Genomic DNA, 23559 nt, shown 5'->3' with positions numbered 1-23559 from the left:
TGCAATTGACAGTAAAAGATATTTCGACAAACAAATTTTGTTTGATTTAGTCATTTGTGACTAGAAATCTATTGAGGCTGTAAAGTAATATGGTGATATTAAATTATTCACATCTTAAAATTAATTGAAATCTACCATAAATGCACCTTATGATAGAAACGATAATTGTCATTTTCGCAAATCACCGAGCACTGCAAATGTGAAATGTTATAAATTAATGTAGTTACTAATCGTGTTGTTAACGTAGTCAACAATATTTTTATTATAGTAGATAAGCCTTAAATGATACATATGAAATTGTAAGGTCTATTTTGAGCATAAAATTATATGGTATCCCTTATTTTACTTGAAGTAAATTAACTGAATTTAAACTCAAAGTTTTTGGGCTTATTTGTGTCAAGTTAAAATTACCAACTGACGAATCTTAGTAGTGTTTAATAATAATAGTCTATAATAATGTAATAATAATTATGTGATATCGTAATATATAATTTTAGAATAATATGATCTATAAAAAAGCTATCTACGGAGTTAAAAAAATCTACATAATATAATGTTATTAATTCATTGTTGGTTTTGCGTATCGAATTAAATAACATATTTAAATTTTTTGAGGTTAATAAATGTATAAAATGTTCAGTTCATATCGCCTAATACAAAAAAAATGTGTGCGTGTACTAGTGTACACACGTAAGAAGTGAAACTTGTTTATGGCCTTATTTTTCGAAAAATGATCTACATGCAACTTTCTAGAAATTGGTTAAATAAAGTTAAATTAGATAAAGTTTAAACAAAAGGATTTTATTATCATAGACATGAATACAAAAAAGTTAAATTAGATAAAGTTTAAACAAAAGGATTTTATTATCATAGACATGAATACAAAACAGATGGCGCGTAACGGAAAAAAGTGACGCGTAACCGAAAAATGTGACGGTAAATTTTTTTCCAACGCCGATAAGGAAGTTTCACTTCAAAAAGGATAATAACGCGTCATTCACCAAACACATTCTTGATTAATGTCTATTCCATTGTCGTAACATCTCCGTTTTTGACTGCGAGCCATATGGCAATAATATTATTTTTAACGCCTTTTTTATAATGTACACTTGGGTTAATTATCTCCGTTTTTAAATAATAAAAGCGGTCCTATGATGGTTAAAACTACAGAGTTTGATGATGAATGAATGGGAATGAAAAGGAACGGGTCGTTGAAGGGGACGTCACCAGTTCAGTAATAAAACCGAATTATACACGTGTTTTTGTGATAATGGCGTATTTTTGGAACGAAGTTCCTTATGGGACGATGCGGAGAGGTACCCTAACCGGGAAAAAAACGTCCGTAACGTAAGATTGTTATTAGTAATGCACACAGTGTACGACTTAACTTTGTAATAACGTACAAATTAGTAATGCACACAGTTAATTTTGTAATAACGTACAAAAAATAAAATTTTTTTTATTTTTTATTGACCACGATCTCAGAGCGTTCGTTTGCGCAATACACTAACTCTTATGCAAACAACCGTGAATGAAGTGTACCACAATAAGTTCGCACGTTACCGAATGACCGTGGGCTGTTGCGAAGCCTCCAGTTTTATTTTATTTATACCTCGAATAGAACTTAAAATTGATATTTTTATAATAAGGAACTTCGTTCCTATCCGGCGTCCCACGACACCACACATCTTTTTTGTTTGTTATACTAGGGATTTAGGAATTTGATTAATTTTGAATTATGTGTGACAATGATATAAGTCTACTACTAACTTAACTGATTCAATATTTCATTCGAATGTTTGTTTGCTGAAAATTTTCTTTGTCCTTAATAAAATATACAAGGATATTGATGTGGTAACGACCTACCTATGGTTAAGTAAAGGCGAGTGTCGTAAAAAGCAACCAAGGGATTCATCAGTGAATGGACGGTACCGTTCCCTGAGTAGATATTATATGAGCGTACTGGGATCATCATCTGTAGTATATTACTTCACTACATAATATAAAACAAAGTCGCTTTCTCTGTCCCTATATTCCTATGTATGCTTAAATCTTTAAAACTACGCAACGGATTTTGATGCGGTTTTTTTTTAAATAGACTAGCTGACCCGGCAGACTTCGTAGTGCCTCAATCGATAAATAAAAGACCTAAACTTTTTTTATAAAATAAACTTTAAACATAATTGGTTTTTTATTTATTTAATTCCGAGCATTTTCATATTTATCTACCTTTTAAACCTTCTCTGGACTTCCACAAATAATTCAACACCAAAATTAGCCAAATCGGTCCAGCCATTCTCGAGTTTTAGCGAGACTAACGAACAGCAATTCATTTTTATATATGTAGAAGATAGTGATTGTAGAGGAAGGTTTATATGTATAATAACATCCATTAAATTGTAGAGAAATCAATAATAAATTACACTTTCCGAAGCGAAGCGAGGGCGGGTCGCTAGTAATATTATAAAGCTGAAGAGTTTGTTTTTCTGAGCGCGCTAATCTCAGGAACTACTGGTCCGATTTGAAAAATTCTTTCAGTGTTAGATAGCTCATTTATTGAGGAAGGCTATATGCTATATAGCATAACGGTAAGATCAAGGCCAATACAAGTGAAGCAGCACCAATAAAGAATGTTTCAAAATAGGGGTTTAAAATTAAATAGCTCCTTAACATTTTATAATTCAAAAATATTTGTCACTTCTACGTAAATGAAGTGGGGGTAAAATTTAGCGTTATGCCAAGTAACTATTCCACGCGGACGGAGTCGCGGACAAAAGCTACTTATTAATAAATGGACGAACCCAGAGTCCATTACAGGACTAAGCTATTACTGGAACCAATAGGCTTCAGCAACGTAAATACTACTATGCACCTCGACACATTAGCTCTAAGACTCAGCTTTACAGAACAACATGCATCAGTCTTCAAACCGAAAAGCATTACTGCTTTACAGCAGAAATAGGCTGGGTGGTTGGGCGTCGTGTAAGCCCTCACGTGTAAGTGCCAATATCTTGCTTATTTCTGCCGCGAAGCTGTAATGCGTTTCGGTTTGAAGGGTGAGTCATAAGTTATACAATTAAATTGGGACTTTAAGAATCTATAGAGACATATAAAGCTTAAATCAGACTTAAAGTAATTCATAATTCATCCCTTGGAATGCCTCGATCAAAAACATCAAATATATTACGACTCAATTCATTATTCGTTAACAAAGTAGCAGATTAGAGATAATGCGATTTGTAAATCTCGTCTTCCAATAGAATTAAAAGTATTTTAAGACGTAATTCTGTTTCTCGTTAGGCTTAAGAGAGACTATCTCTGAATTATGTTCGGAGATAAAAATGTTTTTGTTAATGGTTACGAATTAAGCAACTTTAGTTTATCATGAAGAATGTGAGTAAAGTTGTGAATCTTGAAATCAGTTGGTTTTGTTTTGATTTGCTATCTATTCGCTGGTAGACTAAGAGGCTATTTCGGCTATGCCCTGATGGGTAGGTGAGCTCACGGGTTCAATCTGAGAGAATTTGCTAACACTAGCCCTAGCAAGAGCAGTGCTTCGCTTAATCTGATCAGAAACTGGTGGTTTTTTACTGGTGGTAGGACCTCTTGTGAGTCCGCGCGGGTAGGTACCACCGCCCTGCCTATTTCTGCCGTGAAGCAGTAATGCGTTTCGATTTGAAGGGTAGGGCAGCCGTTGTAACTATACTGAGAGATCTTAGAACTTATAGCTCAAGATGAGTGGCGCATTTACGCTGTAAATGTCTATGGGCTCCAGTAACCACTTAACACCATGTGGGCTGTGAGCTCGTCCACCTATCTAAGCAAAAAAAAAAAAAAACGCGACCCGCTGAAAAGACCCAGCGAGGAACTCAGTAGGCTGTGTCTGTGATTAGATTGTTCGTCGAACTCTTCATCGGGTTGTGTTAAATCTTCTTTTAAGACGGGCTTACTGGCTTGGTATATCCGTTATATTTAACCCATAGACACAGCCCATTGAGTTTCTCGCCGGATCTTCTCAGTGGGTCGCGTTTTGGATCCGGTGGTAGATTCTGCGAAGCACTGCTCTTGCTAGAGCCAGTGTTAGCAACACTCCGGTTTGAGCCCTGTGAGCTCACCTACAGGTTAGGACGAAGCTGAAGTAGCCTCTCAAGGCTATCAGCTTAGGTAGGAAAAAAAATCCGTTATACATGTATGGACGTCCATTTTTACCGACTTGAAGACGTTAAGAGAAATTAGTTACCCACTGAGTTTTTCGCCGGTTTCTCTCAGTGGATTGCGACTCCGGTCCAGCGAAGCACTACCCTTGCCAGGACAGATGTGAGCACAAGCAAAAGACATGACATTAATAATTATTTCGGTTCACTACTTATTTCATAGTTTTTTTTTCTTCTTGTGTTACACTAGCTTTTGCTCGCGACTTCGTCCGCGTGGAATAGTTTCTTTGGCATAACGTTAAATTTTTTTCAAATCGGACCAGTAGTTCCTAAGATTAGCGCGTTCAAACAAACAAACTCTTCAGCTTTATAATATTAGTATAGATATATTTTATTTAGGTAAACAGTAGCGTGTATTTGCTCCCAATATTCAACCGTATTCACAAACATCTCAAGATTCCTTATATGTATTACGATAGAATAACTAAATTGTATGATGTAAAGAAAATTGACAGCGTTAAAAGTTGTAATAACAACTTCTCAGTTTTCCCTGGAAAAAGTCGCTCGTAACAAAGATATAGACCGTAGGGCGCTGTGTGTCATAACTTTATTTTCAATTTAACTTTAAAAAAAACTTTAACTTTATTTTCTCCCATATTCTAATATATCTAGGGGTGTAAAGCTATTTAGTTTAAGCGACATATCGGTTAATATGCGACATTTCTATTTGCAATTGAAGGTCCATTTTATTTGGTACAAGCCGTACTCGCCCGCTTCGCTGGGCATTTAAAATTAACATTATTATTTATTGTCTTTATTATTAGGGAGTCCAACACTCATATAAATATTAGCGTATCCATTAAATGCATGTATTTTCTATATGGATACCAAGTTTCAAGTCAGTCGGATGCATGGTTCAGTAGTTATAACGGAACATCCGTAAAAACCACTGTAGATTTATATATTAGAATAGATTACTATCAAAGATTTGATGTTCCTAATTCCTAATAGAACTTCAATTATGTTTACCCTATTCAAATCGCCGAAGAAGCTTTTTTCTCATGATATTTATTGCAAATTTTAAGCACAAAATGGCTCTCCTGTAAGCTTGCCAAAATGTCGCTTGAACCTAATAGCCTCTCACACGTCGATATACATATAAATGTTTACAACAAATAATAATGTTAATATGAATTTGAATTATTATCGCCCCTGCGGATTCTGTGATTATCCGAAGAATCCTTAAAGAGGACATTGCGTTTGACTACCCGCTGTTTTTTTTAAAAGCTCCTATTTCTCTTGTTTCAGATTGAGAAGAGTTTTATTACCGAAGTATTCATACGAAAATCAAGGAAATGAGGAAAGCTTCACTCGAGCTTTCAGAAACATGCCCCATCGAGACAAACTGACATGGCGGCAGACAAAAGCTACTCCCGAAATAAACAGCATTTAAAGTTGCGGGCGCGCATCCCGAGTGCGAGATTTAATTTTAGAACGGTGGCGGGAGGGAAACGGATATGGACGTCGGATGCCGGGATACGGATCCTGCTTTTTATTGTCTGCGTTGTCGGTTGTCATGGTTACCAGGAACAGAGATTCGCCATGGAGCCGCAAGATCAGGTGGGACGTTTATAACTTTATCTCTCTATTATCGAAATTCGACTTAAATCAGTCATCTAAGAGTTTTTCTTCAACTATTGATGTTTTGGAAAAAGGATTATATTTTTGTTATAGTATATAAACTCTTCGATGGCTTTTAAAAGAACAGGAAATCGTTTGAAAAACTTATGAGAAGAAGGTATTTAATATGCTGTCTTTGTGTGGTACTTATAGTTACGAAATCTAAACCTATCTTAGCCCACTGAGTTTCTCGCCGGATCTTCTCAGTGAGTCGCAAATCCAATCCGTAGATTCTGCGAAGCACTACTCGTGCTATGGCTAGTGTTAGCAAATTCTCACAGGCTGAGCCCGTGAGCTCTCTTACCGGTCCGGGCATAGCTGAAATAGTTCCTTAGGCTACTAGCAAATAGGTAGGCAAAAATCAAACCAATCTTACGACCCCATTTGTTTTAGAACGATGCGGTACGCCGTGGTATTGTCTGCCTTTGGAGCTTAAGGCAGAATAGATTAGCAATATTGATAAACTAATTTTATAATAATAATAATATTTTTTTTCAAACATAAATTTACAAAAAATGAAACAAAAATTAAAAGAAAAATAACAAGGCACAAGCGGTTATCGGCTCAGCAATGCCTAAGAGGACCGAGACAATCGGTACTGCGGCGCTGATCTTCCGCCGGCACCTGCGCAGGGACGTGCACACCAGCATCATTTTAATTTCATACCTTTAATTTAATTATTATTGATCAGAATTAATAATAATAACTCTTTATTTGACACCACATGTACAGAGTAAGCATATAAAACAAATAATAGACGGTGACATAAATTGTCGGCGGCCTTATCGCTGAAAGCGATCTCTTCCAGGCAACCTTGCAGGGAGAGGAATAAGCAAACTAGCATGGACGGTGCTGTATCTTAATAAACTTACATAAAAATATTACTTATATACACATGTCAAAAATAAATACAATATAAGATAGACTTATAACTTAATACTAAAAATATGCAAGTAAATACAAAATAAAATAATTAGCAACTTATACCAGTTACATCGTAGGAGCCATATTATTGTGCAAGGTAGTTCGATTTTATCTGAACTTGAAACATAATGGTGGTGGTTTTTCACAACGAAACAGGCTTTCCGCTTTGGAGGATGAGTTAGATCCTCATATCTCGAAGTGGGTGGAGGCGTCCACGATGTGATGGAAATTGACCCTAGTGAAAAAATACCACCGTGGCCGGTTTTAAGATCGGTGTTGAGGATTTTGATTTTTTTTTTTTTTTATTGCCCTTGTAGGGGCAGACTAGCATACGGTAATAGATGTAGTTTGATTAAAAAAAAAAGTTGATTCCAATATACATTGAGTGACGATACCGATTTAAAAAATTCAAAGTACATTACCGGTATAACTGATTAAATTAAATTTTTTTATTCTTGTTTTTTTTTCTTTCTAAATTCGATTTTAACCTTTAACTAGTAGTAAATAAAATCGAATTTGTCTTTTATTTCACAACAAAACCGGTGATTTCTTAAATCACGTTCTACTGTAAATTTACGATACATTTTTAAATGCCATTGCTTTTAATCGAGGTCGATGAACTTAGGATTTATGTTGCAGTTAATTATATGTGTATATATTTTTTTAAGTGTCGGCGATGGGCTGTTTCTCTCACGACTCGATGGTAAGCGATTATCAGAGTCGACAGATTAGTCGTAGGATTGGCAGTAACTGCAATTTTTTTTTTGTTTTCCCTACTTAGCTGATAGCCGTCGTGGCCTAAAGGATAAGACGCCCGGTGCAATCGTATCAAGCGATGCACCGATTTTCGAATCCCGCAGGCGGGTACCAATTTTTCTAATGAAATACGTACTTGACAAATGTTCACGATGACTTCCACGGTCAAGGAATGACGTCGTGTAGTAAAAATCAAAATCGCAAAATTATAATTTGCGTAATTACTGGTGGTAGGACGACTTGTGAGTCCACATGGGTAGGTATCACCACCTTGCCTATTTCCGTGAGCTCATTCATGAGTTTTAACAATCAATAAAAAACCTTAAACTAAAAAAGTAATTTCTTTAAAATTAGATATGTTAATTTTTTTTTCATTTACCTTTTTCACTCTTATAAATATATGTTTAGTTTAAATTGAGAATCAATAAACTGTATATATTCTTATTTTGCAAGAAAGCAGTTATATTCCGTATTTATTGATTTATAAAACTTATTTTACAAGAATTCGTTAGGTAAACTTATCGCTTTTTTAGGCCTACCATCATATTCGATTTGAGTCTAATCAGACATGCATATTTATATGTATTTCATATGTTAATTCCTACTAGATAAAAGCGTTTGATATTCTAACCGTTCACATTAAGCCGATGGTGAACGATGATGATTCAGATCAGGGAGCAAGTTATCGTGTCCATAAAACTGGTTTAATAATTTTCATTAGGTTTTAATTGTCTTAGATAAATATTTTTATATTCATTCCTAATCTTGCTACTGTTCTTATTTATATATAACGGCCGTCTGGTGTAGTGGTAAGTGACATGGTCACTACACAAGGGGGTCGCGGGTTCGAATCCCGCCAAGGGAGGATATTTGTGTGATAAATATAAATGTCTTTTCCAGGGTTATGGATGTATATTAAATATATGTATGTGTATAATAAAAATCTTACATTTATTTCCGTTATCTGGTACCTGTAACACAAGTTCTTTACGAACTTATCACGGGACCAGTTAGTTAACGTGGTGTGATTGTTAGTAAATATTTATTATTATTATTATAGCATATTTCTTCACGTTTTACAAACTACATTTGTTTTTATCGATTACACGAGTGGACTGGTTCACAGCCCGTCCGGTGTTAATTGGAGTCCGTGCACATCAAAGATATACCTGCCCATCATGAGACGTAGATTCTAATTCTTAGTTTTTTTTATTGCTTAGATGGGTGGACGAGCGTGAGCCCACCTGGTGATAAGTGGTTGCTGGAGCCCATAGACATCTACAACGCAAACGCACCACCCACCTTGAGATAAGTTCTAAGGTCTGAGTATAGTTACAACGGCTGCCCCGCCCTTCAAACCGAAACGCATTACTTCTTCACACGGCAGAACTAGGTAGGGCGGTGGGACCTACCCGTGCGGACTCACAAGAGGTCCTACCACCTTACGACACAAGGAGGAATACGCGAATAATTCCCTCCACAGATTTTTCTTTAGGCCAAGTCGCTTATGCTGTGCCCTATCCGTCAGTGCAGAGATATATTTTTAGCTTCTTCGTAAATAATTAGGTTTACGAACGAAGTAATTGCCGTAAAACATTTCATAGCGGCTACGAAACACCGGAGCGTAGTGGATATATTTTGTCACGTCATTGTAGATACCAGTGATCCCGCAGTAGTCGAAATTCGACTATAATTAATTGGAATTATAAGCTTAAAGATTATTATGGTTCTATTTTCATACCTCTATAAAATAATCACAGATTTCACCAAAACTACACTATAGATAAATAATATTAAAGACAAACAGTATTACATCATCTATTCTCAATTTAATCACAGACTTTAAACAATAACAAAAGTTTGACAATTGACAATAAACAAATAATATATTTATATGTATGTGTTGTGTCAAATACATGGTAGTGTGTGTAATATTTTTTTATTGATTTAATGTATTTTTTAATTCAAATTTATAAAAAATATTAGCATTCTGCACTCCTTCTCTACATTCTCTATAAGTGTAGGAAATTTCACACTCCTCCGTCCGCGCAATTTTCGTAAAAAGGGATACAACGTTTTTGCTTCACGTATTAATATATAGATAGCTCATGGAAGTTATCTTAAATACAATGGTACATCGTTCTCAAAGTTAAAATCAAGTGTTTTTGAAAACGGTCATATTAAAATTAAATTACATATAAAAAAAAAACAGTGCGCCTGCAACTTGGTGCAAGTGAATGAAGTGAAACTTCTTTTTCTATGTGAAGTATTGTGGTTATCTTCATTTTTCATCCTTAAATCAGATTGCTCTTGTAATAGGGAATGCTGTGTATAAGAGACAGAGTGACATCTTCAACATTTTTACTATATATACCTATTTTAAATTATAGATAGAAATCTATATATATTTTAATACTTCATTAAAATATTGGATACTACTCGTTGCTTAACACTCGCGCTGTTCTATAGCAGGTATACCTACTACGTGCATGCGTTCGAGTGCCACGCATTCACTCTCGCTCTGTCTCTTTCTAATATGGTAGCGTTAAACGTTTAACGCAACCTTGTTAGAAGTCGCATTAGAAGTTTCACTTCAAAAATCGTGTATGAATGTTTTTCGTTGTCTTATTCAAATTTAAATTAATTTAATGCGCAGAAGCCTAAAAAAGAGGTGTTGCTATTACCGTTTGGCTTTGGATACCATCGCTTCACACCCGACATTGCATAGTGAACACACAGTATTCGAAAAGTTTAGTACTCGTCCGATGATTGAAATTCGACCGTAATCCCTGATACCTGAAGATTCATATTACGTTACCTTTTTTACATTGTTATTTTTCTATTGGAGAAGAAAAAAAATTAGGCGTATTCTCATTTGTTTTTAATTAAGCTTTAAATAGCTAACAATAATATTAACAAAATTTCTTTGATTTTTGGACGAGCTTACGGCCCACTTGGTGTGAAGTGGTTACTGGAGCCCATAGACATATCTACAACGTAAATACCGGCACTCATCTTGAGATATGAGTTCTAAGGTCTCAGTATAGTACAACGACTGCCCTACCCTTCAAACCGAAACGCATGATATGTAATGAAAAGCATCACGTAATGAAAAAAAAAACTAATGGCACTCGGGGACTGCCGCGGTAAAGCTATTGCATAGCATTTTTTATCAACTTATGTAATTATAATTAGATTATAGATAATAATTTAATATTAAAACAACGATAAAATAAGACCACGCCACATTTATAAACATTAACAAAAGCAAAATATTAACTGTCCTCTTCACACTCATAAGCTAGATCGCGCGAGAGAGAGATGGGCAGATTTTTCATGATACCCATGCAGTGCAACGTCACGCCACGCGCTTATTCACAAACACTACACAAGCGCAACGTGTAAATGTGTTAAACGTGAGCTACATGGTAGGCGGAGTGGGGGTGTTAGGTTTTATTTTCGTTACGGAATTTATTGATTCGGTCGCCGCGATAAAAGCTTAGGCAATAGCTTAAAAACGTTATGTCCCATCCATGGGTTTTTATATCTGTCTCTCTCTGTTGTATTAAGTATGTGTGGCGTGCCTGTAGATCTTAGAGTAGATGATGAGTAATTAATCACTTCCGGTTGTATTAGTCTGGATATTTTATTTAGCATATATTCATTTCATTTTAATTTATTATAATTTAAGTGTTTTTTTAAAATAAGTAAATGACATTTTTTACCTGATATGTTGATTTGAACTTTTCGATCAAGGTCACCGTTTTGATGTTAAGGAACTCTATTTTATACCTATTATTATTTAAAACTGATTAATTAATGAGTTTTACGTAAGGAAAGGATGTTTTAAAATTCAATCTTAGTTTTTAGCGAAATCGAATGGTTTTGAGCGGTACATAAATTACATTCCTTAATTATGTATGTATGTAAATTTTTTTTAGACGAAGGCACATCCTGAAATAGACATAAATTAAATAATGTTTTTTGTCTACAATAACATTTCTCTATCTTTCTTTATGTGAAAGCTTATATTACTGAATATAACTGCGTATATCTCGTTATTTCGTTTTCCCTTCTCAAAATTGATAAATATATGGACGTGCTATTTTATAAAATATACTTAATCGAATCAAGCGTGGAGTTCGTGATGCCAAACTGATAACCAGTTCGGTAATGTTCTTTACTGTAGTTCAAATACACTGCAGTAATGTTATGACGTTATGAGCATGGTCAAACCGGTCGTCCTTTGTTTTACGGCTGTCACTATTTTTTATTTGTCAAAGCTTAACACAATTTAGTACAGCAAAAGCTCCGAGGGCGGTTCTTTGCCTTTGTAGGTAGAGAAGCATACGACCCACCAGAGGTGAGTAGTTACCGTCGCCCGTAGACGTCAGCAATCCCAGGAACATAGCCAAGCTCCTAACAACGCTGATTCTCTCTTCAGACCTCGTTTTGACTCTTTCTCTCTCTCTCTCTTCCCAGCTATTTATCCCACATGGTGGTGGGGTCAGCTTTCCTCACTTTACTCCTCCACTTCGCTCTGTCTTCGACATCCTCGTCAGCAACATTGCATTCCCTTTTTTCCTTCAGCACTACGTCCTTGCTGTCCTGTCTTGGGTCTACCTCTAGGTCTTCGACCGGGGAGGTCGAGCAGTAGCGCCAAATTTCCGATGTAGTTAGTTAGTTAGTTAGTCAGACCTTGTTTTAACAAAGACTAATAATTATAACACTCAGAAAAACCGTGGAGGGCTGTTCATTCCAGATCTAGCTGTGTGGAGATCTCTGAAAACACACTGTGTGATAAACTCTGCTCCGATGACGGGCCCTGCAATAACAATCGTTAATCCCCTGTTTTTGTTTTTTTGTTTTAATGCTTAGATGGGTAGATGAGTTCACAGCCCACCTCGTTTTAAGTGGTTACTGGAGCCCATAGACATCTACAACGTAAATGCGCCACCCATCTTGTGATATAAGTTCTAAGGTCTCAAGTATAGTTACAACGGCTGCCCTTCAAGCCGAACTGCTTCGCGGTAGAAATAGGCAGGGTGGTGGTACCTAGCCGCGTGGACTCAAAAGAGGTCCTACCACCAGTAGAAAAGAGGTCCTACCACCAGCTAACAAGAGGTCCTACCACCAGTGTCATTACTATCGATTTTAATTTAGCTTAACCTTTGTCAACAGAGTGCGATAGTGGGATCGCGAGTCACTCTGCCCTGTCGAGTGGAGAACAAGGCTGGGGCGCTTCAGTGGACGAAAGACGACTTCGGGCTCGGCACACACCGGAACCTGAGCGGTTATGACAGATACTCCATGATCGGAAGCGACGAGGAAGGTAGATATGATCCGTTTTCGAAACGACAGGTTCAAAAGTCCGGGTCAACAACGACAATCAGCTCAACTATTTCTCTAACAACACATTTATCACTGCAACACTCGTAACTTATACCTATTGTTTTTACATACTGGTGGTAGGACCTCTTGTGATTCCGCGCGGGTAGGTACCACCACCCTGCCACCATATTCAGGATATCTTGAAGCTTATTTCGTTCGTTTAGTGGTTAAAACCGTTAATAATGTCGGTGAAGATTCTTCTAGCCCCGGCTATTCTTGGCCGCAACAGAATCTATTACTTTTGTGTTTGGACGCGGTCATTTCACAGCATTTCTTTAATATAAATAGTCTTTAAAAACCACTGCTTCTAAGTAACTCAAGTCCCCTTCGAACTGGATTGGGTTCAAGGTCAGAATCAGTATCTTTGTTAAATATTATATTCAGTATTCACAAGTGTAGATGTACTTGGACTTGCATGTATTTCTAACACATAATATCAATAGAATAGGAGATTATCCAATTTTGAGGGCTCATTATAAATATCATTATGTAATGCTTGAAAAGTTTGTCGCATACTTATATTTTCTTATTTATTGGGTATATTTTACCGTTTAAGATCCCAACTTGGTATTTATACTGGCACTTATAGTTTTTATTTAAATTGATAAATGCCATATAAGTTAGATTGTTTGGTTGATACGCCAAATAAAATCCCACGGAGAAAATCTAATTTTCCTCAAAAAGATCCTACGTAAGTCTTACGCACTTTGACCGTGATTCACTATCGCATGCAAAACGCCAATTCTATCCTTGTTTCCAGGCGCCATAGCGCATATTCGTGTGAACGCAAAAAATAGATTATTCAGTACAGTCGTGTAGTAAAATAAAAATATTTGGGTAATTTGCGTTCCGAGACGCCTCTGTGGATGTAATGTGTGCAACAGTGCCTTTGAGGTCGGGTTTGGTGCTTTTAACCGGGTTAGGCATTTGTTCAACTGTTAACAATAAGGTTTTTGGTTCAGGGTCACATTTTTACTACCCACTAAATTTGTTTTTTTTTTACTCCTACCCTCTTATTTAGATTGGAATTATTAAGTAGATCAAATACGGGTAACGTATAGCACATTACCTGAGGTCGAAAATGTTTCAATAAAGCCTCTTCTTTTTCTTTTTGTAAGTTGTAGACAGAATTAAATTTTATTTTATGGTTTAATCTCCATTTTATTATTGGTAGTGAAGATGAAAACCAAACAATCGCTTAGACCTCAAGATACTATAATTTCTTTCTGTATGATATGAAATCCAAAAGTCAATAAACATTTTTTGATAGAAGGTAGTTAGAATTATATTCAAGTGTCGGCCAACAACATTATAGTCGTCCGCGACTAAGAAGACGATTAAGTATTCGAACTTAGGAAATAGTTAAATTGTAAACGCGAAATTAAGCCGTTAAGCAGCTGTGAAATAAGCTGTTACCTACTATATTTCTAAGTCTAATGACTAACTTTCCTAAATCCACACAAAAGACCAGTAGAAATATTTTTTGAAATTTCAGTGTGATGTGGTTATTTCGGTAGGCAGCGGTTTGGCTCTGCCCCTAGCATTGCTGTAGTCTATGGGCGACGGTAACCACTCACCATCAGGTGGGCCGTATGCTCGTCTGCCTACAAGGGTAATAACAAAAAAATTGGTTATATTTCAGTCCGTAAGCTAATTTTCGGCCGTTATCAAACAAGAATTACCGAAGCTTAGATCAATAACAAAACGCATGCTGCAGACATTTGGTGATCGTTTAGTGACCAAAAGTTTTATTTATTGTAGTCTTGAGAAAAAGAAAATTATTGGTGGTCTGTAAAGTCGATTTGCGGACCATAGTTTTACGTGCTAACGTCAGTAGTAGAACTATTCAAATTGCTAGCTCTGACGTCACGCGAGAAGAGAGATAAATGTGTCACGAGCCAGCGCTTGAGCCGATCGTGTCTCTCTATCGCTTACGAGCTCTCGCTAGTACCCTCAGGTGGAACGTGACACTTTTTCGGGCGTGCAGCCGATGTTCATCGATTTTTAAGAGGTTATGACGTCAAGAACTGAAACGATTGTGTAGCCATAGTTGGAAAGAAGAAAAAAGCATTTGGTTTACGACTGGAACGTGCTTCCAAAACAGCACGCAGATATTTTCTTGTTTTCAATTTGAAAAACCTTCTTAAAATAATTCACATTTCATTTCTCCGTATGAAATGTCTGCATCATTATTTATTATTAGACATTTACGCAACGGGTCAATGACTTCGGAAAAGTTGGCTGCGTTTTCCAATGATTGTTAAAATTCACAGTGTAGAGTTTTGTGAGCGAGTAAGGTACAATGTGACATTGAAAAGCTGTCTCTTCAGATATTTAAAAAAAAGTATGACTATTGTTCAGACCTCTGTTGACCCATCATTGGAGTCATTTGATTAGATGTCTATGGGCTCCAGTAACCACTTAACACCAGGTGGGCTCTGAGCTCGTCCATCCATCTATGCAATAAAAAAATAATACGTATCTTCAACTAATATTAAATTTCAATACTGAATTCTTCTTCAACTGCGTCCCATTTTTTTGATTTACCCAAGGTTACATTTACTTTGGCACGCACACACTTGAATTTTTTATTTCAAACACACTATCGAAATCTTAGTGCGTAAGCGTTGGATGAGAGAATTCCTATACAAAATAAATAAATAACTAAAGTAATAACCTAAAAATAACTTGAATAATATTCTAGAGTAAGTTTTATTGTTTTTTTGAAGTGAAACTTCTTTATCGACGTACGGAGGAAAAAACGTTTGTAACGTTTTCGGTTACGCTCCATCTTAATTTCTTCCGTTACGCGCCATGTTTATTTTATTTCTATTTAGTTTGTTATCAACATATGTCGCTGCACGTAAATTCAACAATTCCTATATCGCAGTGACGAGATGTTACACAGTTGATAGTAGTTCTCGTATTTCTCTTGCTAAATCATACCTACCCTGCGTCGGGATACCGTGATCATGCAGGCGGTTCCCCCAGGGCGTGGCTGCTCCACTGTACTGCGGAGTGGTTGACCCTTGCGATTATTTTTATTTTTACACACACACACATTTTATTTTATTTTAATATCCGGACTGTGTATTCAAATATAAATTTTCTGAATTTTATGTCGGAAAACTTTACAAATCTTTCGAAGATCAACGTTCTCAAAGACTAAACAAAAGCACTCCATCCCGTTATCCTCAAGTGAGAACCCCTCCAAGTACTTAATTAGGTAAATTATTATACGGACGGTAGCTCCCGCGAGAGGGGAGGAGGTATAAAAAAAAAGAAGGCTTATTGAAATTTACTCCCTGGCGACTTAATTTGTGTGGATGTTTAACTTCGTTTATATAGAAAGTGTTCGGACTGCTCAATTTGGTTTACACCTTCGATCTTACGCTACTGATTGAATGAATGAGTGAATGATTGAACGATTTATTTTATTTCAGACAAGAACAAGTCCATATGTGTATATAGTATTATTGAAACATAGTTAAAATTAACAAAACCAATCAAATAAAAAAGATACATTTATTAAAAGTAATAATCAGCTGAATACATTTCAAATATTCCGTTCAACTGATACTTACTTCGAACCGACCATTATTATTATTATTATTATTTAGTCCGCAAGTGAACCATGGTGCAATGCTTCAAGTACCGACAGTCATAACGGTCTGTTAATGCCTAATTAATGTTAAAGATGTTCTACCGAGATAGCCCTTGTTATTGGATTACAAGACGGTCGTCTGGTGTAGTGGTAAGTGACATGACACAAGGGGGTCGCGGGTTCGAATCCCGCCAAGGGAAGATATTTGTATGATAAATATAAAAATGTATTTTCCAAGGTTATGGATGTATAATATTAAATATATGTATGTGTGTAATAAAAATTTTACATTTATTTCCGTTATCTGGTACCTGTAAAACAAGTTCTTTACGAACTTACCACGGGACCAGTTAACGTGGCGTGATTGTTAGTAAATATTTATTTATTTATTTACAAGAGTAAGCCTCAGATTTATTGACTTTTTCTTGAATTGATATCCACCGCAGAACCTACAATCATTAGGAGTATCCTTATTTTGGGCACAGTTGCTTGGAACAGGGTTGTTCGGCTCAAGTTGACTCAAGACTTTTGGAGATTTTTTAACCACGATTTCCGTCATTATTATTTTTTTAATCTTTAATTTAACACTTTGACTTCCGTGTAGGTCACAGGTGCCCTACGCGGCGCATTGAAGTAATTATGTTTGATTTCTCTCTTCGATCTTCTTACTAAGGCGCCGGAATATTCAATAGACTCAGGGAAAGACGAATCCGAAGTTACTGAGAGTGAATCTATTACTAAGAAACCTAAAAGACTAAAACATTAGCAAACAAAAGAAGACAAAGCTTAGGCAATCCAGGGACTTAGTAACAGAAATCGACAAAATTGTTTACATGGCAGTCAACGTGTTAACAAATGGTCATAGAATCCAACACAAATCAAGTTACATTCCCTCATACGCACTGCCAGTTTCGTGGATTGACATTCATTTTCAGTCAATACCAACAGCCAACTGCCTCAACTTCTTCCAAATAGGCTGTAACATCTCTTGCTTAATAAAGGAATAAATAATAGTTTAAAAAACTAACAAAATACGTTTTTATAGAGAATCCACCTAAAAAATAGAAAATAAATTTTAATAAATTTGAATTAAAAATAGTGTAAGAAAAAAACATTTCATTGTAAAAAAGCGTGGGTTGTTTTTCAGAATATTATCAAAATAACCCTTCTACTCGTATCTGTTCATAAAATATTTATAGCTACTGATACCATGCACCCCTTGTCATCGGTCCTTAATAAGTATACCAAATTTCGAGTTAATCCGACGTTTTAAAGGGGGTTAAAATCATGTTCAAAATTCCGTTACAAACATACATACGCCTGAAGCTAATAAAAGCGTATTAATAAATATATCACCTTCAAATCTATATTTCTGTGAGAATAAAATATTATCCTTCAATTTTTATTTTTATTGGTTTCATTTTTTTTAAACGACCTTCCATTTAAAAGGTTCTTTGTTTCAGGAGATTTCTCCCTCGATATACGAGACGTTACTTTAGAAGATGACGGAAGGTACCAATGCCAAGTTAGTGGCGGGCTAAATGGTGAGTCTAATCTTGCTCGATCTATCTCAATAGTGATAGTAAATGTGATTTTTAAATTGCAAACGTAACGCTGCGAAACACTAAATACTGATTTAGATTTTACATGCTTGATTCCCTTTTGTTTTGGCTTCACATTGCGATGACTGATGATAATTTTGTCGTCGTCGTGGCCTAAAGGATAAGACGTTCGGTGCATTCGTATGTAGCGATGCACCGGTGTTCGAAGCCCGCAGGCGGGTACCAATTTTTCTAATGAAATACGTACTTAATAAATGTTCCCCATTGACTTCCACGGTGAAGGAATAACATCGTGTAATAAAAATCAAACCCGCAATATTATAATTTGATTAGTATTAGTGATAAGTATTAGTGAAACTCAACCAGGCTTTCCATTCACGCATCCGTTGAAACTACCTATGCGCCATCTCTTGAACGTTTTACTGGTGGTAGGACCTCTTATGAGCCCGCACGGGTAGGTACCACCACCCGCCTATTTCCACCGTGAAGCAGTAATGCGTTTCGGTTCGAAGGGTGGGGTAGCCGTTACTGAGACCTTAGAACTTATATCTCGAGGTGGGTGGCGCATTTATGTTGTAAATGTCTATGGGCTCCAGTAACCACTTAACACCAGGTGGGCTGTGAGCTCGTCCATCCATCTAAGCAATAAAAAAAATGTGGCAGTACTTTTTTAAATAAATAAATAAAAGTCTTAACTTCACATTGTCCGATTGTTCGAGCCATTGCCCGATCGTTCCAGATCGTCGGCTGGTCTGTATCCTAAAATAAATATTTTCCTCAAATTGGCTTAATCTTTTTAGGAGAGCCGGCGATCCGATCGCGGTACGCAAAACTGACAGTCCTAGTAGCTCCTGAGCCTCCGAGGATAATTCAAGGTGCCTTCGTAGAAGCAACGGAAGGTCAATCTCTTGATATCGAATGCGAATCCGTAGGTGGAAAACCGGCTGCCGAGGTAAGGATATTTAGAAGTGATAATCGTGAAATTAGATGAACTTCAAACACCATAGCATTGATATACGGAACGAAATATGGGCTAGTGCCTAATCTATACTAATATATAAATCTACAGTGGTTTTTACGGATGTTTCGTTATAACTACTGAACCACGCATCCGATTGACTTGAAACTTGGTATCCATGTAGAAAATACATGTACTTAATGGATATGCTAATGTTTATATGCGTGTTGGACTCCCTACACCAGTTGCGGCCTTAATGATGAGAATTTTTGTGGGGGTGAGAAATAGTAATGTTAATTTTAAATGCCCAGCAAAGCGGACGGGTTCAGCTAGTATTTTTATAATATCCAATTGTTTAATGGCTACAATTGTATAAAATATGGTGTTCTTAGATAACTTGGCTGGACGGTAACCAAGCTGTGGTGAAGAAGAACGTGAAGAGTAAATTGGAGTTGATGGCAGATGGACAAAGATACAAAACAAGGTTATTGTCGCTTTTAGCCAATTTTGTTATAGAATATACCGCTGCTATATTAATTCCAAAAGTTCTTTATCACATATGGTCTTCTCGCATTAAGATTGTATAATCTCAAAACTTACTAATTTTATATTTATGTTTTAAAGGTTTAACATATTGTGATATCTTTAATATTAATCATCTTTGTAACATTTACTTTTTTATTTTCTACCAGTTACATTATCTGTCTTTTAAAGTAAGATAAAATTATTTATTAATTTTGTTAATAGTAGTCAAAACATAGGTAAACTAAAAAAAATTAAATAAAGATCGCTCTTTTGATCGATCATTTATAAGAAAAATACTGGTGATACCAAATGATTCCGCATATTAACTCAATTTTGAAATTTTTTTGGAAATTGTATACTTTTAAAGCGAAAAGACGATATTCTTTGTTAAATGTAAACTAAATTTTGCAGATCGAAAGATAATGTGTTTTCTTAATAACAGTCAATAATAACTATCACAAGTCTTAGTGTAATTAATTACTGGTGGTAGTATCGTTAAACCTGGACTGAATTTTCCTTTAATCTTTCCGATTACTGCAGCAAAAGATGATGCGCCCAAATGTGGACTGATAGACATACAGTATAAAATATTAGGCAACGATTCGGCTGTAGCCATAGAGTCGCTGCGCCCAAATATCAAGGGCGGACTGATAGAAAGACAGTATAAAATATTAGGCAACGAATTAGCTGTGGCCATAGAGTCGCTAAGCTATGCGACGGCTACCAGACACAATTGGGTGGTGTGTTCAATGGCCAGTTTACGAAATAGAATTAAAAAAAAAACCAATTGAAACCTTGTTAACTGCTCTGGTAATCATTTAAATCAACTCACCTTTACCTGTATATTATCGTTTTTCTTTTAGTCAGTAAGTGTGTTCCGGTTAAAGTTCATTCCTCAGAGGTTTTTGTCCACTTTAAGGCTGTTGAAGGGTTCCCTCTTAGCGACAATACTGTCAATAGTATTTAAGAAATTATTAATCTTTCATATTTGCTGGATAAAAAAAAAGCACATTCTAGACTACTCGTAACCGCAACGTTTAAATTTTCATTATCAATTACTAAGATTACAATTGACGAAGACAAGGTCACCACAATAATGTACTCACGTATCACATCGCTAATACCCAAAAGCCACACTCTGTCACAGCTACCTGACCACATAAACAGTGGTGCGGGCGTCAATAGCTCACTAGTTCTATTATTCAGGTCGGTTTTGCGGTTGAACCCGAGCAAGGCGTACCACAACCAGACATTCACCTGCCAAGCCCAGAACACAGCTGACAGAGCGCCGAGGATGGCTACGATACATTTTGAGGTACGTCTAAACACACAGACATAGGTCACAAGACGGTCGGCGGCGTGATATTCTGTTAAACTCACGCGGCCGCAGCGAGGGATCCGCACTGTACTTGAAAAGGTCGTTGTTAGAGTGACGCTAGTCGCTGTCGCTTAGGCGTTCACGCGGACAGTTATAACAGAATATGATATGGAATCAGCAAATATGTACTGCTAAAATTGTTGTACAGTTAAAACTGAGACCTTACAACTCAAATCTCAAGGTGGATGGCGGCATTTAGGCTGTAGATGTCTATGGGCTCCGGTAACCACTTAACATCAGGTGAGCCGTGCGCTCGTCCGTCCAGCTAAGCAATAAATAAATAATAAAGATGTGTGGTGTCGTGGATAGGAACCAAGGTGGATAGGACCAAATATTAATTTTAAGTTCTATTCGAGGTATAAAGAAAATAAAACTGGAGGTTTCGCAACAACCCACAGTCATTCGGTAACGTGCGAACTTATTGTGGTGCACTTCATTCACGGTTGTTTGCATAAGAGCTGTTAGTGTATTGCGCAAACGAACGCTCTGACATCGTGTTCAATGAATGATAAAAAATGTCTTATTTTTTGTACGTCATTACACAGTTAAGTCGTACACTGTGTGCATTATTAGTTTTTACGTTATTACAAAGTTAAGTCGTACACTGTGTGCATTACTAATTAAAATCTTACGTTACGGACGCCTTTTCCCGGTTAGGGTACCCCTCCGCATCGTCCCATAAGGAACTTCGTTCTAAAAACATTAGTTTTGAATTTCGTTGCATATCAACGACTCGCCAAAGCTTTGAGTATGTACTTGATCCAATTATCTGGCAGAGAATTTAATATTTTTATTTCTGAAACAGGTGAAATACGTCCCGAAAGTGAATATATCGTTCAGGTCTGGCGTGATCGACGGTAAGATACCGGAGGGTAATGAAGCAAGGATACGGTGTAGCTCCGAATCGAATCCTCCCCCCCGGGCCCACAGGTGGTACATCAACAACAACCCGGTCATAGGAGACTACACTGACGAGATGGTAAGTTAATTTATAAATGCTATTTCCTTCGAAGACGTCGTGGCCTAATAGATAAGACGCTCGGTGTAGTATTTATAAGGGAGCGGCTGTGCCGGTATTCGAATCCCGCAAGCAGGATTTTCGTGATGGAAAATTAAAACTCAACAATAATTTTTAATATTTAGCACCCCCAGTATTTGGTTTAATGTGAGTCTGCACGAATAGGTATCGCCAATTTGCCTATTTTTGCGAGGAAATAGTTACGTTCCGATTTTAAGGGTAAGTTAATACAATACGATCCAAATTTTACTGGTGGTAGGGAGAGCCCGCACGGGTAGATTTCACCGCCCTGCCTATTTCTGCCGTGAAGCAGTAATGCGTTTCGGTTTGAAGGGTGGGGCAGCCGTTGTAACTATACTGGAACCTTCGAACTCATATCTCAAGGTGAGTGGCGGCATTTAAGTTGTAGATGTCTATGGGCTCCCGTAACCACTTAACACCAGGTGGGCTGTGAGCTTTTCCCCCCATCTAAGTAAAAAAAAAAACTGACTTGACCGAAAAACGTTTTAGAGTAGGTGGCAGAATTGATGTTGTGATGTCCATGGACTCAGGTAGCCTCTTAGCATCAGTTGGCCTGTGAGCACGTTTACACACAGTACACACAAATAAAACGCTTTAGATAAACAGCCAAGGTCCCGTAGAGATCTTATATCTTGATTTAGGCATAGTTAATTTTTTAAGGGATTTTATGACCTGGTAACTAAGACCTTTAAGTCATGTCTAACTTAATTTTTTATTCTTATTTCTATGAAAAATGATGATAATATGAAGTAAAATTAAATGAAATGAAGATGATTAATTTGAGGCATTAATCAACTGGGATGAAATTAAATGAAATGAGATGAAATATAATCTCAGTAAAATGGTGGTCATTTACTAAAAAAAATTCAGTGGACTTTTTGGAGAATCCCGAGAAGTTACGCCCAGCGGCTTTGTTTCATTTTCCCACATTTGTGCACTTTCACTGATATTAAACAGTTAATAAACCAACATTATAACACATTTAAACCTAAAGAAACACTAAATAGACAAAATAAAACAAATCACACAGCTTCACTCCTCGCGTTCCCGCCAAAAAGTCCAGACATATTTAATGAATCATATAAACAAACAACTGTACGTTATACATTGAAACTCAATAAAGGCACCCTCAAAATGACCCACATGCGAAGCCAGCGAACCGCACAAAACAAAAGCACCGAAAATAAAATAAAAAGCTCGAATATAATAAAGTCGAATTAGCCGGCTCGCTGCTCGGGGCCTGCACTGCTATTGCAACAGGTTAAATTTTTCACTGGAGCGCAGTTGTGTTTTGCTCATGAATTGTTCCCGGCATGGTCTCTCGGTTTACTCTCAAAGCGTTTTCTGGCTGTTTCATTAACTCACTACGGTTATGCGAACGAAGTAAACGTGTATATTGTATTAGCTGATGCTTAACTATGGTTACCTAAGCTTCAAATGAAAGTAACTTTCTATATAAGCTTCCAAATCCTGATTCAGATATATTTATTTTTAATTGGAATCAGGTATTTCAGATGTCGTGTTTCTTACTTGGATAATGAAGGACCTCATTATACTCCATTTTACTCCCATAGAGCTGATGTTTCCA

The 23559-nt window shown here is 36.6% G+C and overlaps 1 protein-coding gene across 16 annotated transcripts in view; it reads left to right on the top strand.

Moving 5' to 3' along the window:
* Positions 1 to 23559, top strand: part of LOC101739913 (irregular chiasm C-roughest protein) — a 102912-nt gene that overhangs the window by 53351 nt on the left and 26002 nt on the right. For 8 of the 16 annotated variants that reach the window (XM_062675658.1, XM_062675666.1, XM_062675665.1 and 5 more), the window contains exons 2-8: positions 5463 to 5774; positions 12696 to 12846; positions 17976 to 18053; positions 18872 to 19023; positions 19422 to 19513; positions 20761 to 20869; positions 21738 to 21911. In XM_062675658.1, the coding sequence (XP_062531642.1) occupies positions 5565 to 5774; positions 12696 to 12846; positions 17976 to 18053; positions 18872 to 19023; positions 19422 to 19513; positions 20761 to 20869; positions 21738 to 21911 (966 nt within the window). In that variant the 5' untranslated portion in view covers positions 5463 to 5564. Of the gene's footprint in view, positions 1 to 5462; positions 5775 to 12695; positions 12847 to 17972; positions 18054 to 18871; positions 19024 to 19421; positions 19514 to 20760; positions 20870 to 21737; positions 21912 to 23559 lie in introns of all 16 variants that reach the window. The other 8 variants (XM_062675662.1, XM_021347113.3, XM_062675663.1 and 5 more) reach the window with 1 other exon arrangement.

This window comes from Bombyx mori, chromosome 24 (assembly GCF_030269925.1).
Source record: "Bombyx mori chromosome 24, ASM3026992v2".
NCBI classification, from domain to species: domain Eukaryota; kingdom Metazoa; phylum Arthropoda; class Insecta; order Lepidoptera; family Bombycidae; genus Bombyx; species Bombyx mori.
This window is presented reverse-complemented; position numbering and strand designations above follow the sequence as displayed.